General features: G+C 42.6%; 2 protein-coding genes across 3 annotated transcripts in view; both read right to left on the bottom strand.

Annotated features, from left to right (window-relative positions):
• SPATS2 (spermatogenesis associated serine rich 2) overlaps positions 1–18,939 on the bottom strand; it is a 132,074-nt gene extending 113,135 nt beyond the window's left edge. The window contains exon 1 of one of the 2 annotated variants that reach the window (XM_082635164.1): positions 18,613–18,939. The gene's annotated coding sequence lies outside the window, so the exon portion shown is untranslated. The remainder of the gene's footprint in view (positions 1–18,612) is intronic. The other variant, XM_082635163.1, reaches the window with a different exon arrangement.
• LOC309812215 (cytochrome c-like) lies at positions 2,291–2,657 on the bottom strand. Its single transcript, XM_082635844.1, has one exon. It carries the CDS (start codon positions 2,650–2,652, stop codon positions 2,335–2,337), a length of 318 nt encoding a protein of 105 aa, XP_082491970.1. The 5' UTR covers positions 2,653–2,657; the 3' UTR covers positions 2,291–2,334.
• Positions 18,940–19,600: the final 661 nt, after the last annotated feature.

The following is a 19,600-nucleotide window of genomic DNA, read 5'->3' as shown; positions in this document are numbered from 1 at the left end:
AACCCTACTTATATCACTCACTACAAGAATCCCAGGACTCTGGAGTCATTCCAAATCCTCCAACTCTCATCCCCATATGGCTAAGTACATCATCTTTCATGAACCAGCCCCCTTTCCCACTCGTCCCTCAATTCCTGAAATCATTCCATCATATCCTCTGGAACTCAACAGCAAAATCCCCTGTATCTTCAACCTCTTGTCTGAATGGTCCCTTCACCTTTTTGCTCCAATTGAAATCTAACTGCTGAGGCCACTGCTCTCTCTACAGTCCTGTCTGTGGTTGTTTTCTCTCCCACACCTGTTATACTACTGGGCCTGGGGGTAGAAGAAGGAGGTACTCACCTTGTACCTTCTTTCTGCTTCCAGGTTATTCCCCTTTCTTCCTTCCTAAAAAAAGCCCCTGTCAGACCATACCTCCACCTCCCCACCCCTCTGCTACATTTATCTGGATAAGCTGGGTCACTTCTTCTCAAGCCTCAAAGCTTTTGGTTCCTACCTCACTGGTCTGTTATAATTCCAGGTGATTTCAAATGTTCACCTCGATGACTCTTGTGACACTCTGACCTCTCAGTTCCTTGACCTCCTCACATGCAATGATCTTGTTCTCTACCCTACTTTAGCCACTCACTCCCTTAGTCAATATCCTAGAACTTGTCAATATGATAACTACAGTCCTTCCATGATCTCCACTTCATCTGCATCCCGCTCTCCAATCACCACTTCCCATCTTTGCAGACTGCTCCTTCTAGCACCCCAACTCCAAGAACACTTTGACCTCAACAGAACTTACAAGCAATTGATCCCACAAAACTATGTATACATGTAACTTTGATAAAAATGAACCCTAGGGCTTCCATGGTGGCACAGTGGTTAAGAATCTGCCTGCCAATGCAGGGGACACGGGTTCGAGCCCTGGTCCGGGAAGATGCCACATGCCGCGGAGCAACTAAGCCCGCGCCACAACTACTGAGCCTGAGCTCTAGAGCCCGCAAGCCACAACTACTGAGCCCACGGGCCACAACTACTGAAGCCTGTGCGCCTAGAGCCCGTGCTCCGCAACAAGAGAAGCCACTGCAATGAGAAGCTCACGCACCACAACGAAGAGTAGCCCCCGCTCGCCACAACTAGAGAAAGCCTGCACACAGCAACGAAGACCCAATGCAGACATAAATAAATAAATAAATAAATTTAAAAGAAAAAAAGAAAAGAACCCTAAAAGGAAAAAAATTAAATGATCTTTGAGAAAAAGAGAGGAGAGAGGAAAATGTATGTGGACATGAGAAAAATGCAGGGGTCAGAAGTCAGCAATCCCTTAAGTTTACCTGGCAAGGGTCAAAAAAGAAGGACAAAATAAAGGGAAGAAAACTCTACTACAGCTTTGCAAAGACGGGGGACAAAGCATGCTAAAACTGCCTAAGACAGAAAAAGTAGGGAATTTCCTGGCAGTCCAGTGGTTAGGCCTCTGTGCCCCCACTGCAAGGGGCACAGGTTTGATCCCTGATCCCTGGTCAGGGAACTAAGATCCCACATGCCTTGCGGCCAAAAAAAAAAAAACTATAAAAAAAAGAAAAAATCATCAGGTTGGTTTTGTTTTGTTTTTTTTTAAGATAGAGAATTTTAATTAAATTGGCATAGTTAAGACCAAAAAGATAAAGTGGACATTGTCATTGTATCTTCAGCCCTTGCTTTAACAGGCAAATGAACACAGCTTGAAACACAGGTGACTCTTGCTGTTCTATGAGACAGTGAAGGGAGCTTCTCAATATTTAAATATATTAATATAATCAGTTATAGAAATCTAAATATAAAATCAATCTCCTATAGGGTTTGAGAAGGCTTCACCATATCCCTGAAAAGTTTAACATTCCTTATTCAAGTTTAATCATCTCTTTAGAAAGGGAAAACAGTGATAGTACTTGTTGAACTGCAATTACTATCAAAATTCAAAAAGCTGACCATATTCGTTTAGCCACAAGCCAATGTTATTTAAATCAGGACAGAAATATTACATTAGCCATTCATGATCTGAATTCTAGTGTATGAGATCAATTTAAATATGGTACACATAAAAAGTCATGAGAGGGCTTCCCTGGTGGCGCAGTGGTTGAGAGTCCGCCTGCTGATGCAGGGAACACGGGTTCGTGCCCTGGTCCGGGAAGATCCCACATGCCGCGGAGCGGCTGGGCCCGTGAGCCATGGCCGCTGAGCCTGCGCGTCCGGAGCCTGTGCTCCACAATGGGAGAGGCCACAACAGTGAGAGGCCCGCGTACCGCCAAAAAAAAAGAAAAAGTCATGAGACATCTGTTTCATAATAAATAAGGCAGTGGCCAACGATTACGCATTAGTAGCTTTTTTGAGATAAGCTATCAAGTCTGCCCTTTCTCCCTTCTTCTTAATGCCAGCGAAGATCATTTTTGTTCCAGGGATGTACTTCTTGGGATTCTCCAAACACTCCATCAGCGTCTCCTCTCCCCGGGTGATGCCTTTGTTCTTGTTGGCATCATTGTAAGAGAATCTGACAGCCTGACCTGTCTTTCGCCCAAACAGACCATGGAGATTTGGCCCAGTCTTGTGCTTGCCTCCCTTTTCCAGAGTATGGCACTGGGCACACTTCTGAACAAAAATCTTCTTGCCCTTCTCAACATCACCCATTTTTAAATCGTTCTTTTTCCGTACACGACTAAGAGGTTCCCTCTCGCAAGCCGAACGTCCCGCTCTCTAAGCCCAAGGACACGCCGGTCCGCACCTATGTATGGGTGCTGGTGCCCATCACATTGTTTTAACTGAAATTATAAGGAATAGTACAGAAACAGACCTACTCAACTGAGCTCCATATTACCTATGTACATCTCCACCTGGATATCCCACAGGAAACTCAAATGGAACATGTCCCTAGTAAAAGAACTGCTTAACTCAAATCAGTTTCTTAAAAAACAAGGGGTGGTAGGTTTTGTATATTTACACATAAAGGATTAAGTATGTGTGAGGGGGAAAAAAAAGAATATCCATAATCCAGCTAAATCTACCGAAAATCAATAAAATTATACAGACTTCCCAAGTTAAAAAAAACAATTAATGTCTCAATTAAATTCATCCACTCCCAAACCTGCCCTTCTTCTTAGAGTGCCTACTCTAGGTGGTCTCCCAAAGAAGAAACTCAAGAAGTGATGCTAGATTCTTCCCCTTCTTCCCCTACCTTAATCCAGTCATTATCTTAATCTAACATACAGTATTTCTAAATTTCCTTGAATTTGTCTTCTCTATTCCAACTACCTTATATCAGGGTTTGACCTCTTTCCTATATTACAGCAAGAGCTTTATAATGTTCCAACTATCCTCCACATAATTGCTGAAGGGATCCTTCTAGATTGAATGTAAGCCTGCACATGTCACTCTCCTGCTTAAAATTCCCCAAGGAGTCTAAAATTTAAGCTTCTCAGCATTGCAAATAAAATTCTTTATTAAATGACCCTATTCTGGCCTCCATCCTTATTTAAAACTAGTTTTCTCACTCATTGATTCATTCATTCAATTCGTCAGTCACCAAATGTTTGTTGAGCACCTATAATATCCCAGATTCTGTAGGCACTGGGAAATACTCTAGTGACCAAAATAAAATGTCCTACCCTCTCGAAGCTTACAGTCTAATGGAGGAAATTACCCAGTGAATATATTCATCCACTTAACAATTTTTTTTGTATATCTACCTGTATAAGCATTCTTGTCAGTGCTGGAAATACAATGATGAGCAAGACAAAGTCTTTACCCTCAGACAGTTTATATCTGAGAGAAACTGTGATCAATGCCATTAAAATAAAGCTATGATGGGGTTTCCCTGGTGGCGCAGTGGTTGAGAGTCCGCCTGCAGATGCAGGGGACACGGGTTCATGCCCCGGTCCGGGAAGATCCCACATGTCGCGGAGCGGCTGGGTCCGTGAGCCATGGCCACTGAGCCTGCGCGTCCGGAGCCTGTGCTCCACAATGGGAGAGGCCACAACAGTGAGAGGCCCGCGTACCGAAAATAAATAAATAAATAAAGCTATGAGATACACAAGGACAGGAAAACCTGAACCAATCTGAGGGGTCAGGAAAGACTTCTGAAATCAAGAGTGATATCTGAGATAAGAACCAAAGATGAAGAGGCAATGGCAAGGAAAAGAGTTGTGGTGGTGAAGGGTATTCCAGGCAGAGGGAACAGCCTTTGTACAAGGCCCTGATATGAGTGGGAGGCCAGGGCATTAGGGAAAATAAAAAGCCAGAGTAACCAGAGAGTAGGAATGGTGCCCAAGGAAGGTGACAACACAGGCACTAAAATTTAAATCAAATAAACGATCACTGTGTTGGGAATGGATTATTAGGGGTATAAGAGTGGAATCTGGGGGGCCCATTTAAAAGGCTATTACAGGGGACTTCACTGGCAGCCCAGGGGTTAAGACACTGCGCTTCCAATGCAGGGGGTGTGGGTTCGATCCCTGGTCGGGGAACAAGATTCCACATGTCGTGCGGCCCAGCCAAAAAAAACAAGGCTATTACAGTAGTCCAGGGCTGAAGCCAAATGATACACAGGAATATCTAAACCAGACAGATGCCTTAATGCCTACGAACTGCAAAGGAATCTAGGCCATAGTCCCTGTGCCAAGCCCACAAGTTGAACTGGGTATAAATTCAAGAAACACAAAGGACTATTCCATCCATGAAACAGGAAATAGAAACACTCGGCTCACTGAGAGAACAGCAAGCACTGCACCTGTGCCTAGAGATGGAAAAGGTTACCTGGAAGAAAATGGATCCCAGGCCTGCATCATTCACAGATGTGAAGTCTAAATTCACACTACACGTATGGTACAAGGACCTCAATCTGACACTTCATCATAAATAAGGTTCAAAACTAAAGAATGAAATAGGACCACAACAGAAGCAAATGAAAAACTGTACAGTAGAGACGCTTCCACAATCTGAGACACACAGGACTTAAGTTCAGTTTTTTTGTTTTTTTTGTTTTTTGGCTGCTCCATGTGGCCTGTGGGATCCTAGTTCCCCAACCAAGGATCAAACCTGGGCCCCCAGCAGTGAAAGCATGGAGCCCCAACCACTGGATCACCAGGGAATTCCCAAGTTCAGTGTTTAAAGAAAAAACTACAAAAAAAAGAAAAAACAAACACAGAGAAACAAACCTCCCACAAGGAAATCAGCTGATGCAGCCAACAGAGACTGCACCCCAAGAATAAGAAATAATATAACAACCTGAAAAAAACATTTTAAAAGAAGGTTTAAAAATAAGATAGGGTCCCCCCTAAGATCAGGAACAAGACAAGGATATCTATTCTTACTACTTCTCTTTTCTACTGTACTAGAGGTTCCAACTAGCACAATCAGGCAAGAAAAAGAATTAAAAGGCATCCAGACTGAAAAGAAAGAAGTAAAACTGTCTTTACTCATAGATGACATAATTATTTGTATGAAAAAGTCTGATGAAATCTACAAAAAACCCATACTAGATTAAGTGAATTTAGGAAGGTTGCAGAATACAAAATCAGTACACAAAAATCAATTGTATTTCTATAAACTAGCAATAAACAATCAGAAACTGAAGCTAAAAACACAACAGTACACGAAATTCCCTGGCGGTCTGGTGGTTAGGACTCCACGTTTTCACTGCTGTGGGCCTGGGTTTGATCCCTGGTTGGGGAACTAAGATCCCACAAATTTTGTGGTGCAGCCAAAAAAAAAAAAAAAAAAAAACCCCAAGAAAACAAAACACAATAGTATAAAAAAAAATATCCGTAAGAATAAATCTGTCATTACAGCACTATTTACAATAGCCAAGACATGGAAGCAACCATGTCCATCGACAGAGGAGTGGATAAAGAAGATATGGTACATATATACAATGGAATATTACTCAGCCATAAAAAAGAACGAAATAATGCCATTTGCAGCAACATGGATGAACCTAAAGATTGTCATACTGAGTGAAGTAAGTCAGACAAAGACAAGTATCATATGATACAGCTTATACTTAGAATCTAAAAAAATGGTACAAATGAACTTATTTACAAAACAGAAATAGAGTCACAGATGTAGAAAACTTATGGTTACCAGGAGGGAAAGGGGGGGAGGATAAACTGGGAGATGGGGATTGACATATACACACTACTATATATAAAACAGATAACTAATAAGGACCTACTTTATAGCACAGGGAACTATACTCAATCCTCTGCAATGACCTATATGAGAAAGAATCTAAAAAAGAGTGGATATATGTATATATATAACTGATTCACTTTGCTGTACACCTGACGCAACACTGTAAATCAACTATACTCCAACAAAAATTTTTTAAAAAGACTCAACAATTAAAAAAAAAGAATAAATCTGACAAAAGATGTGAAAGATCTATACAGTGAAAACTACACAGCATTGTGGAGAGAAATTAAAGACCTAAATAAATGGATATATATACACACATATATTTGTTATTGGGCTGGAAGACTTGATATTGTTAGAATGTCAATTCTCTCCAAGTTGATTTAATAGAGCTAAAGCAATTTCAACCAAGATCCCAGCAGACATTTTTGTAGAAACTGACAAACTAGTTCTAAAATCCATACGAATATGCAGAGGTACTAGATGGCCAAAACAACTTTGAAAAAGAAGTTGGAGGGTGAACACTACCTGATTTCAAGATTTATTATAAAGTTATAGTAATCAAAGACCATGTGGTACTTGCACAAAGATCAGTGGAACAGAATAGAGGGTCCAGAAACATTCCCAAACATATACAGACAACTGATTTTTGACAAAGATAAAAGGCAATTCAGTCTTCCAACAAACAGTACTGAAAAATTGGATATCCATATGCAAAAAATGAACTTTCATCCATAGTTCGGTATTATATAAAAAAAATTAATTCAAAATCGATTGCAGATCTAAATGTAAAACCTAAAACTACTAAGTTTTCTAGAAGAAATCAGAAGTGAAAAACTTTTTAACCTTGGGTTGGACAAAGATTTCTTAGACATGACACCAAAAGCACAAAACTTTTGTTCTTTGAAAAGACATTGTTATGAGAAAAGATGCACAGAGTGATAGAAAATGTTTGCAAATCATATATCTAATGAAGGACTTGTATCCAGAATAAAGAACTCTCAAAACAACAATTAGCAAATGAACAACTCAATTTTTTAAATGGGTTTATGATTTTAAAACACTTCACCAAAGACGCACATGAAAAGCTGTTCAGTTTCCTCAGTAATTAGGGAAATGCATATTAAAACAATCAGGTACCACTATGCAACTATTAGAAGGACTAAAGTTTTTAAAAATTAAAAAGACTGACCGCATCAAGTACTGGCAAAAATGTGAAGCAACTGGAACTCTCACAGACTGATAGGGGTGTAAAAATGACAAAATCACTTTGGAAAGCACTTTGACAATTTCTTAAAAAATTAAAGGAGTTGGGCTTCCCTGGTGGCGCAGTGGTTGAGAGTCCGCCTGCCGATGCAGGGGACACGGGTTCGTGCCCCAGTCTGGGAGGATCCCACATGCCGCGGAGCGGCTGGGCCCATGAGCCATGGCCGCTGAGCCTGCGCGTCCGGAGCCTGTGCTCCACAACGGGAGAGGCCACAACAGTGAGAGGCCCGTGTACCGCAAAAAAAAAAAAAAAAAAAAAAAAAAAAAAAAAATTAAAGGAGTTAAAGTATTCGACCCAGCCATTCTACTCCTAGGTATTTATCCAAGAGAAAATAAATGTCCATACAAAGACATGCACACAAATGTTCACCAGCAGTTTTTATTTGTAGTGGTTAAAAACTGCTAACAGGGCCTCCCTGGTGGCGCAGTGGTTGAGAGTCCGCCTGCCGATGCAGGGGATACGGGTTCGTGCCCCGGTCTGGGAGGATCCCATATGCCGCGGAGCGGCTGGGCCCGTGAGCCATGGCCGCTGGGCCTGCGCATCCGGAGCCTGTGCTCCGCAACGGGAGAGGCCACAACAGTGAGAGGCCCGCGTACCACAAAAAGAAAAAAAAAAAAAAAAAAAAAAAAAAAAAAAACTGCTAACAATCCAAAGTCCATCAGCTGGTTACTGAACGCATTAAAAAAAATTGTAATAGGGCTTCCCTGGTGGCGCAGTGGTTGAGAGTCCGCCTGCCGATGCAGGGGACACCGGTTCGTGCCCCGGTCTGGGAGGATCCCACATGCCGCGGAGCAGCTGAGCCTGTGAGCCATGGCCGCGGAGCCTGCGCATCCAGAGCCTGTGCTCCGCAACGGGAGAGGCCACAACAGTGAGAGGCCCGCGTACCACAACAACAAAAAAAAAAAAAAAAAAAAAAATTGTAATAGATACACACTATCCACAAACATGGGTTAACCTCAAAATAGTTAAGCTGAGTGAAAGAAGCCAGACCCCCATACACAAAAAATTAGTATGTGCAGTATGATTCCATTTATATAAAACAGAAAATGCAAACCAATCTAGGGACAGAAAGCAGATTAATGATTGCCTGGGGGAGGGGAGAGGGAAGTAGAGGAGAAAGGGCATGACAAAGAAAACAAGGAAACTTTTGGGGGGTAATGGACAGTTTCACAGGTATATGTCAAAACTTATCAAACTGTCCACTTTAAACACATGTAGTTTATTCTATGTCAATTACACCTCAATGAAGTTGTTTTATTTAAAAAAACAAGGCAGGAAGAGCCACAGATTAGGAGAATAACTGCAATGCATACTGACAAAGGATTAGTATCCACACGTATACCTATAACTCAATTTAAAACAAAACCGGACGTGAGGTAGATAGATAGTGGGAAGCAGCCACAGAGCACGGGGAGATCAGCTCGGTGCTTTGTGACCGCCTGGAGGGGTGGGATGGGGAGGGTGGGAGGGAGGGAGATGCATGAGGGAAGGGATGTGGGAACGGATGTATATGTATGACTGATTCACTTTGTTATAAAGCAGAAACTAATAAAAAAAATTAACAAAAAAAAAATAAAATAAAATAAAATAAAATAAAACAAAACCGGGACTTCCCTGGTGGTCCAGTGGTAAACAATCCACCTTCCAATGCAGGGGACGCGGGTTCGATCCTTGGCCAGGGAACTAAAATCCCACATGCTGCAGGGCAACTAAGCCCACGCATCACAACTACTGATCTCGAGTGCCTCCACTACAGAGCCCACGCGCCCTGGAGCCCTCTCACCACAACTACAGAGAGAAAACCCACATGCCACAATTAGAGATCGAAGCCCGAGCGCCGCAATGAAGAGACAACACGCCGTAACAAAAGAACCCGCATGCCTCAACGAAGACCCCATGTGCCACAACTAAGACCTGATGCAGACAAAAAGGAAAATAAATAAGTAAAAAAATAGATATTTAAAAAAACAAACTCAATAGAAAAATAAGCCATAGTAATGAACAAATAATTTACAACAGAGAAAAATTAAATCACAATAAACAAATTAAAATATGCTCAAACTCATTAACAATGGAGAGAATGCAAATTAAAACATAAAATAGGGAAAGTGGCGGGGTGGTGGTGGTGTGATGAATTGGGAGATTGGGATTGACATGTATACACTAATATGTATAAAATGGATAACTAATAAGAACCTGCTGTATAAAAAAATAAAGTTCAAAAATTCAAAATAAATAAATAAAATAGTCCCCTCATCCATTAAAAAAAAAAAAACATAAAATAGTACAACACACATAACATCAGCAAAAGTTGAAAAGATCCAGGGCTTCCCTGGTGGCGCAGTGGTTAAGAATCCGCTTGCCAATGCAGGGGACACGGGTTCGAGCCCTCATCCGGGAAGAGCCCACATGCCGCGGAGCAACTAGGCCCGTGCGCCACAACTACTGAGCCTCGCTGTAGACCCTGTGAGCCACAACTACTGAGCCCGCGTGTCACAACTACTGAAGCCCAAGTGCCTGGAGTCTGTGCCCCGCAACAAGCCACCACAATGAGAAGCCTGCGCACCACAATGAAGAGTAGCCCCCGCTCGCCACAACTAGAAAAAGCCTACGTGCAGCAACGAAGACCCAACACAGCCAAAAATAAATAAATAAATAAATAAATTTTTAAAAAGCAAATTATCAACACTAACACAGTCAAACCCTTATTGACAATAAATGATAGGTTTTGTTGCCTCTCCACTCCTATCTGGGAAAGGTAGGCAACGTTTCATTTCAACTCAGGTCACATGTAGCAAAAATAATTATAACGAATATTTATTAAGTGCATACTACACGCACTCACTCATCTAAGTGTTTTATAACCATTAAAAGGCAATGGTCATAACTCAACAAAAAGACAATCTAATTTAAAAATGGGCAAAGGACTTAAATAGACATTTCTTCAAAGATACACAAATGACCAATAAGTGCATGAAAGATGCTCAATATCACTAGTCACTAGTAAGAAAATGCAAATCAAATTCACAATACTACTTCACACCTGCAAAGATGGCTACAATCCAAAAAGAAAAAAGGAAAATAACAAGTGTTGGCAAAGATGTGGAGAAATTGGAACCCTCGTACAGTGCTGGTGGGAATGTAAAATGGTACAGCCACTGTGGAAAACAGTATGGCAGTTCCTCAAAAAGTACAGAAGTACTACATGATCCAGCAATTCTATTCTCAGGTATAGAACCAAAAGAATTGAAAACGGGTATTTAAACAAAAACTGGTACGTGAATGTTCAAAGAAGCATTATCCACAACAGCCAAAAGGTAAAAATGAAAGAACTGCCCATCAACAGAAAAATGAATAAACAAAATATGATATATTCATACAGTGGGATAGTATTCAGCTATTAAAAGGAATGAAGTACTGATACATGCCACAACATGGATGAACCTCAAAAACATGATGCTAAGTGAAAGAAGCCAGACATAAAAGGTCACATTATATGATTCCTTTTACTTGAAATATCCAGAAGAGGTAAATTTGCAGAGATTGGTGGTTAACAGAGACGGGGGGAGGGGAGAATGAGGAGAGACTGCTTAATGGGTATCCAGTCTCCTTTGGGGTTGATGTAACAGTCCTGGAACTATAGAGTGATGACTGTACAACACTGTGAATTTACTAAATACCACTGAACTGTATACTTTAAAAGGGTTAATTTTATGTTATGTGAATTTCACATCAAAAAAAGAATCCAAGGGCCTCCCTGGTGGCGCAGTGGTTGAGAGTCCGCCTGCCGATGCAGGGGACACGGGTTCGTGCCCCGGTCCGGGAGGATCCCACATGCCGCGGAGCGGCTGGGCCCGTGAGCCATGGCCGCTGAGCCTGCGCGTCCGGAGCCTGTGCTCCGCAACGGGAGAGGCCACAACAGTGAGAGGCCCGCGTACAGCAAAAAAAAAAAAAAAAAAGAATCCAATAGTCATGACAATTCTGTGGTACTACTACAGCAATTGTGCAGGTTCAGAAACACAGGCTCAGAGAAATTAAATGACTTCACCGAATCCACAGAGGGAGTAGGAGAGGTCTGCAGAGAATCTCTGCAGAGAAGCAGAGATTCAGAGCCAGATTTGTGGTCTTTTTTCTTAATGTTGACAGCATGTAGGACCTTTGCAGGTCCTCTCCCCAACAATTAAAATTTTATGCCGATCTATCTATAATCCAACTTGTTAGCAACTCCTACCTGATACTACTACCACTTTTGTGCTCTTAACGAACATGCTGTACAGCTTCCTTACTTTAAGTATAAATTAGAAGAAAATATTACAACATGGAAATATTATAAATATACTATCGGTATTGGCTTGATCATAACTAACACCACTCAGCAGATCCACATTTCAGGCATCAAGAAGTTCAGCTGCCAAAGTTTAATAATATACTTGGGGCTATTTCGCAGTGGAAATGATTAGCCAGTAGAGTGTGAGAGAATCGTGTGTTCTCAGCTTTATTGCCCAATCAAAACTGTAATCATGTCAAAATCAAATGTAATTCTACTGAATCTTACTTAAATGTTAAGATTTCAGGTAACAGGATGAAGGTGCCAAATATCCCTCCTTTTTCAGGAGCTTCTTCTACTTCAACAGGTTAGATGCCCAAACACAAATTTAGTAATCGTTGTTGTTGTGTTGTTTCCTGTACTCCCAAATTAGAATGACATCACAAAATACCGTGTAGTCTAACTTATTGGATCATCATAACATTATGGGCTGGCAGACAAATGACAAATTTCAAATAGCTTTTTTTAAAAAAATAAATTTATTTATTTATTTTATTTATCTTTGGCTGCACTGGGTCTTCGTTGCTGCGCGTGGGCTTTCTCTAGTTGGGGCGAGTGGGGGCTACTCTTCGTTGCTGTGTGCGGGCTTCTCATTGCAGTGGTTTCTCTTGCTGTGGAGCATGGGCCCTAGGCTCGCAGGCTCAGCAGTTGTGGCGCATGGGCTTAGTTGCTCCGTGGCATGTGGGATCTTCCCAGACCAGGGCTCGAACCCGTGTCCCCTGCATTGGCAGGCGGATTCTTAACCACTGCACCACCAGGGAAGCCCTCAAGTAACTTTTAAAAGACCTCCAGGGAATTCCCTGGTGGTCCAGTGGTTAGGACTCAGCACTTTCACTGCTGGGGCCCGAGTTCAATCCCTGATGGGGGAACTAAGATCCCACAAGCCTCACAGCACAGCCAAAAAATACAACGTTTGAATCGAGACAGAGGTGAAAAAGATTACCCAACTAAGCTTTGTTTAAAGTACTGTCAACTTCACAAGGAATTAGATAACCAGCTCAAGAAACCTAGTGTGTACTGACTAGTAAGATGTAACAAAACATCAAGTTTGCATCTGAGTTAAATGGCTGCCTTAGTCTGTGGTGGTTCTGTACCATCTACTATTCAGGTCCTGCAACACCCTTATTTCCTGTCATTCCATCATAGTTATAAACGAGTTTCACTGTTCTCATCAAATGTGAGGGAGCTTCTAATGATGAGATCCTTGTCCTGAGCACTTGTGCAGCTTATGCAGGTAGGCTATGACAGCAATTTACTATAAAGATATAAGAGGATAACCAAACAAAGTGAGCAGAAGAGTCACTTCCACCACACACTACTGTACATTCTGAATCAATGTAACAGTAGAAGATAACCAGGAAGAGCCAGCAGTGGGCTGACCACACTGACATGTTGTAATCAGAGACTAAGTAGATAATTTAAAGAAAAGTATTGCTCTACTACTGATGGTAGCCTTAAAACAGCAGCAGATCATTTACTACTGGACAGATCACATGTAATCAAGAGAGGAAAGACTGCAGGTTTTACAAACAGGTCTTTGCAGTTCTATACACGTCAACAGGAAGTAACATCACTGGCAGCATCTTCAGGTACAAAAGATATCTTCACTTATCTAACATGACCCATCTATAATCATATAATGGCCTCACCACAAACCTACTTCTCAGTCCCAACACCCTTTAGCCAACTCTAAAAATGAACACCAACACACAAACACACACACACACACACACACACACACTCCACAACTAGTAATCATGTCATCTTGTTAATTAAGTAATATAAAAATCCTTACCAACAATCCAAGGTTGTCATTTAAGGTCTGAACTAGTAAGAATCCCTGTGTAACCCTAACCACAAATTAGTCATAGGACAATGACTGCAGGAGCTGCCTTTAAGCTGATGGTTATGTTCTCAGACCCTACAGAATATTTTAAGGGTCTGGGGCTGCTGCTGCAGAATCTGTGTAGAAGATGGATGTACATTTCAGGAACCCACCACAACCAGCCGCTATGGTGGATTTGAACATAGAGAGTAAATGCTGGCTTCTGGCCAATCCTTAATATCAGCAACCTAAAGTGTATATAAACTTTAAATCTTTTGGAAATATTTCAGAACCAACAGACCACCTCCAAGGTAAGTGTGAGCTCACTAAGACTCCTATGAGGCTCCCAGAAAATGGCATGTGAGCCTGAAGTCCCTTTGTAACCCAGTAACTCAAGGAGCAAGATGCAGGCATAATTAACCTCCTGCGACAATTAGAAAAAATGAAATTGGAGGTTAGACCCATCCTAAGAGACAGTTCACTGTCAGCCTGCAGATATTTCAATCTATTATATCTGGTACTATGTGACAACTCTCTCTCTCTCAAACATATACAGGGAAGGAGAAAAAATGGACTCAAACAGAACTTCTTGTATTACAGCTACCTTCTTGAAATATTTAAAGTATATAGTAGGCACTCAAACTTTTTTCAATGAATAAAGAAGGGATATAGAAGGTAAGCAATAACCAACAGCTCATACATGTAAAACATTTTAAAATGAACAAAGCACCCTAAATTTCAATCAAAGGCAGCAAAGTGAACTGAAGATACTCTACACTACTGACACATTTTTCAAATATACATACAAATAACATTCTTAAAATGATCATCCACATTTATAGGCATGACTGGAAAGATCTGTATATAACAAATGGTTCCTTCCACACTGGATACATTTCATCCTTTAGAACAGAAACTCCCACTTTCTTCATCAACTGAACCGTCTACACGATTTTCAAAAGTACTTTTATTGCTAAGTTGAAATGTATTTTCATGTGCTTGCCAGATGTCTTGACACATAAATATAATTAGACAGAAGCTAAGAGAGAGCCATGAACACTGGATAAATCACTTCCTTTTGAATCATTTCCAGTGCAAGTGTCCTGCAAACTGCAGAAAAAGACAGTAGAGGAAACAGCAGTCCTCGAACATAAGGTCAAGTACTGCCTTCAGGTGAACACACAATACAACCACCGTTTAAAAGCCACCAAACCTCCACAAAAAATTAAACATAGGATTACCATATGAACAGATATCAAACAGATATTTGTACACCAATGTTCACAGCAGCATTATTCACAATAGCCAAAAGGTGGAAACAACCTGTGTCAATTTACAGATGAATGGATAAACAAAATGTGGTATATGCGTACAATGGAGTATTACTCAGTCCTAAAAAGGAATGAAATTCTGACACAGGCTAAAACACTGATGAACCTTGAAGACACTGTGCTAAGTGAAGTAAGCCAGAGACAAATGGACAAATACTATATGATTCCACTTATGTGAGGTACCTAGAATAATAGTATTCCTAGAGATGGAAAGTGGAATAGTGGTTGCCAGGAACTGGGGGAAAAAAGGAATGGGGAGTTATTGTTTAATAGGAGTTTCAGTTTGGGAATATAAAAATGTTCTGGAATTGGACGGTGGTGATGGTTACACAGCAATATGAATGTACTTATTGCCACTGAAGTGTAGACTTAAAAAATGGTTTAAATTTTATGTTATGTATATTTTACCACAACTTTTTTTTAAGTAGCCAAGCAAGAATGATGGTCAGACCTTTGTGGCAAAAACATATCAAGAAAAGTGGGGCTTCCCTGGTGGCGCAGTGGTTGAGAGTCTGCCTGCCAGTGCAGGGGACACAGGTTCGAGCCCTGGTCTGGGAGGATCCCACATGCTGCGGAGCAACTAGGCCTGTGAGCCACAACTACTGAGCCTGCGTGTCTGGAGCCTGCGCTCCGCAACAAGAGAGGCCGCGATAGTGAGAGGCCCGCGCACCGCGATGAGGAGTGGCCCCCACTTGCCGCAACTAGAGAAAGCCCTCGCACAGAAATGAAGAGCCAACACAGCCATCCATAAATAAATAAATAAATAAGTAAATAAGTAAATAAAATTAAAAAAAAAAAAAAAAAGAAAAGAAAAGTGGTAAGAGTCTGCAACAAGCATGCTTCACTGTCATCCTCCAGAGCCTAGATGACTTGCCTGAATGTCAAGACCTCAGAATAGGAGGGATGGACGTGCCATTTTCATGTTGCTACAGATATATATATCAATATCATATATTGGTATATATAAATGAGAAGATATATTAGAAGGTGAATTATATTCTGTAGGAGGTCGTTTGCTAAATAATGAATGGGCTCCCCTTCCCAACAATTAAGTCAGAAAAATATAAGCTTTACCTTCCAGTCTCCAATGTAAGCAGCAAGACTGAAATAATAAGTTTTACTTCTAACAAAGAAGCACAGTGGATTCTAAAGAGTGACTTTAAGTTCCCAGTTTTAATATGGTGGCTCTACAATGGAACTGCAAGCAGCAATACAATAATAATAATAATAAAAATAATAAAAATACAAACTTCTTTCACCACCATTATGAAGTTACTTAACCTTTCTAAGCCTCATCTGAAATATCAGAAAAATGCTTACAACTACCTTATAAGGATTGTTTGAAGATCTAATAAAGTAATATATATAAAACACAGTGAGTTCAGTCTCTAGAATACCTAAATGCTCAACAACAAAAAAATTCCCTCCCCTCCTGCAATTCACTAGTATCTGTAGCTTTTGCTGCTCCTGGATCAGCCTCCACAGGCTATGCTGATGTTTTGGCCATTAAGCTCTGGCTCCTCCCTCAGGCTCCAGCTGTTTCTCTCGGTTCTAGTTGTTTTACTCCTGGTTTCTAAGAGGATCCTGTCTATATTTAGACATAATGCCAGTACCAACTGTGGACTCAACAGGTGCTTGGAGGGCACTTGAGCACTCAGCAGTTTTCGACTGTTTTCCAGAGTTAATTGGTTTTGGCTCCACAACTGGCTGCCTTGACTTCTACAAGGAAGAGTGCCACGTATGCACAGTACTTCAGCAGTACACCAGACTGAACAGAAAATTAAGTGTGCTCACAGGACAAACCTTAGCAAGAAGATGTTTTTGCCTATTATCTGGGCCCCCAAAGAGTTGTTAAATCACAGGGGCAATAAACCTTCCATAAACTCTACAGATGTAGCCCATCAACCCAATCTTTGTCTAAATCACTATATCAGACCCAGGTTTCAACCAACTCATGCTGCTTGTACTTCAACCAAGATCAGGAGGAGAAAGCAGGCAGAACAACAGGAAAGATATAAAGAAGGAGGCATCAAACAGAGCTGGGTCTGAATTCAGCTTTATTTACTACTAGTTTTGTCACCTTAGTAAGTTATTTAATCTCTTAATTTATAAAATAGGAAATAATAGTGAGGATTAAATTAAATGAGATAATACACACAAAACAATCTTAGCACCTTGCCTAGCCTACGTAAGAGGTCAATAAAGAGCCTCATTATCACTAATGAGGAAACTGCACTCACTCCTTGCTTTGTTCAGTTTTTATAACATAGAAGAAAAGTGACGTTTAGATCATCATTTTTGGACTTCGATAAAATAGTATAATGCCACTATCCGAGACCTAGCTGAGAAATGTAAACCGAAAACTTCGCAGAAATCTTAGATGAGTCAGCAAAACTTTAATGCTCCCCAAAATAAAAAGCTTAATGTGGACTATTTATGAACACATAACGGTAACTACAATTTCAAAATCAGCAATCTTGTACCAAGTACCATTCAAAATTGGGTCTGGAAATCCAAGTATCAAGGAAATGCAAAGATCATAACCCCAAATATACTTTCCCACAATATTTTCAAATCACCTTAATTCAAACTGGAAGGTACAAGGCAGCCTGATAATTTGAAATCAGCATCAAGAATTTCTTGAGGCAGAACCCAAACTCTCTCCCACAAGCATAAAACCAGTAGCAGATGGTACACGATCATTTCTCAGTGAGAAACTGTAATTCTAACAAAGTACAAATAACTTAGATTTTATCAAGGCTGCTCATCACCTTTTGGTCTAAATGAAAACAAACTCTTGCTTCTCCTTCAAACTCTAACCTCTGCATTATCAATGACCAAACACCCTAAACTCTGCATTATCAATGACCAAACTCAAAGCAAGATGCCTATTTTTAGTGATCTGTCCTCTCCTGCTTCATTAACCGCAGGTAAATTACATAGAGAGGGAAAATAAATATTACAAGCACGCTTTATCAATGAAATGAACTATAAATGATAACCAATTATTAAAAGAGCGGCTTGTACTCTTTGGTAGAGGGACATGCCAGAGAAAGATCCACCTTCTAAAAGAACCCAGTCATCCTGGATGAATTAGGAGAAAAATGCCACTCCAGTCCACCTAACTTATACTCTCTAACTGGATTTATCTTTCTGCTTTAATTCAAGCCCAAACCACATATATTTTATGTCTCTGCCCCACTTTGCTTTATTTTCCGCTCCGTTTCCCGCCCCCTCATTCCAAGAACGCCCCCCATCTCTTATTTTTAAATCCCACTTTGCCCCCAAATCCTAAATACGTCGGACACCCACGCAGATGACCTTACGCATCCCCGTTGAATTCCCAGTTCATTGTACTTCTCATACCAAATGATCCATTCTTTCACTCCTTTCGATCCCTCGTTGGTTCTTAAAATCCAGTACCCCACACACGCTCACATCAGAGTCCCCCCTCACTCCATTGTTTCCCTGGCCTATGCCTCCGGAAACCCCCCAACTCGGACCCGTGTGCTTCAGCCCGCCCCACTGACCACAGAAACCTTTCACCATCTGGGCACTCCAGGTCCCAAAGGGTTCACGTCCCCCTCCTCTCGGTACCCCAACCCCCACCAACTGCCCCCTCCCCCTGTGCCTTCCCTCAAGCCCGCTCTCTGCACCTCTGTGCCCCGCTTCATCCCCCAACAACCCCTCCACCCAGCACCCTCAGCCTCACCTACCCCAGGCCCCCGCAGTCGCCGCGTCCCCCAGTTCCGGCTCTGCGTCCGGGACGCTCCCGGGTCTGAGAAGAGGAAAGGAGCTCCTCCGCCGCCTCCTCCTCCTCTTCTACAGCCGCCGCCGTAGCCGCCGCGCTCCTCCCCCAGCTCTCCCGGAGCCGGACGCCGCCCCGCCCCAACCGCCCCTTTCCTCTCTTCCCTCCTCTGCCGGGCGGCGGGCTGGGAATCGCAGCCACGGCTGAGGCCCGGAGGGCCAGCCGATCCACACCGACCTCGCCGGAGCTCGAGCTCTTCGCCCCGCCCTGCAGCCCACTCGGGCGCGTGCGCACCAGCCAGCCAGCTCACAGGGCGCGTGCTCGCGCCAGCGCGACCCCGGCGCGCCGAGCTCGAGACCGTTGCAGCCAACGGGAGCGCGAGCGAGGCCCGAGCGCGAGGCGGCCCGCGAGCTGGGGACCTGCGCGCGTACAGGCGTGGGGCTAGAGTCCGCCTCCAGTCCGTCGGGTTGCCGCTCCTATCGTGACCGGGTCCCTCGCACCTCGCACCGCCCGCCAGATCGCGCGCCCGAGTTCAGGGAGCTCAGACGTCGCCGGGGATTGGGAAGAACGACAAAGGGAAGGGGCTGGAAGAGTGGGTCGGGAACCAACTAGATGGAAGTGGGGACGGGTGGGACACGAGCTCACGCCCGCGTGCAGAATGGCCAGTGCCCAGAAGGAGCTGGGCGGCGTGGGGTGGGGAGAGAGCGCGCGCTGGGAGTGGAGGGCCCGAGCTGGAACTGCCGGAAAGAGCCGAAACTCCTCCGGAGGTTGCCGAAGGCAGACGCCAGGAGGGGAACCTTGCCGAGGGCCTTTTCTCACTAGGTCCCCGTCGGGATTCTGTTTCCCAGGCTGCTGTCCATTTCGGCACTACGACTCCGCCCCGACGGCTTAACACCATTTTCCACTTTGCCTCCTTCCCGACCCAAGTTTTACTCCAAAAGTCCATTTCAGA

The sequence above is a fragment of the Mesoplodon mirus genome, assembly GCF_964341445.2.
Source record: "Mesoplodon mirus genome assembly, chromosome: 11".
NCBI classification, from domain to species: Eukaryota; Metazoa; Chordata; class Mammalia; order Artiodactyla; family Ziphiidae; genus Mesoplodon; species Mesoplodon mirus.
This window is presented reverse-complemented; position numbering and strand designations above follow the sequence as displayed.

Coding starts and splice junctions, on each gene's coding strand:
- LOC309812215 (XM_082635844.1), bottom strand. CDS start 2,652: ATGGGTGATGTTGAGAAGGGCAAGAAGATTTTTGTTCAGAAGTGTGCC.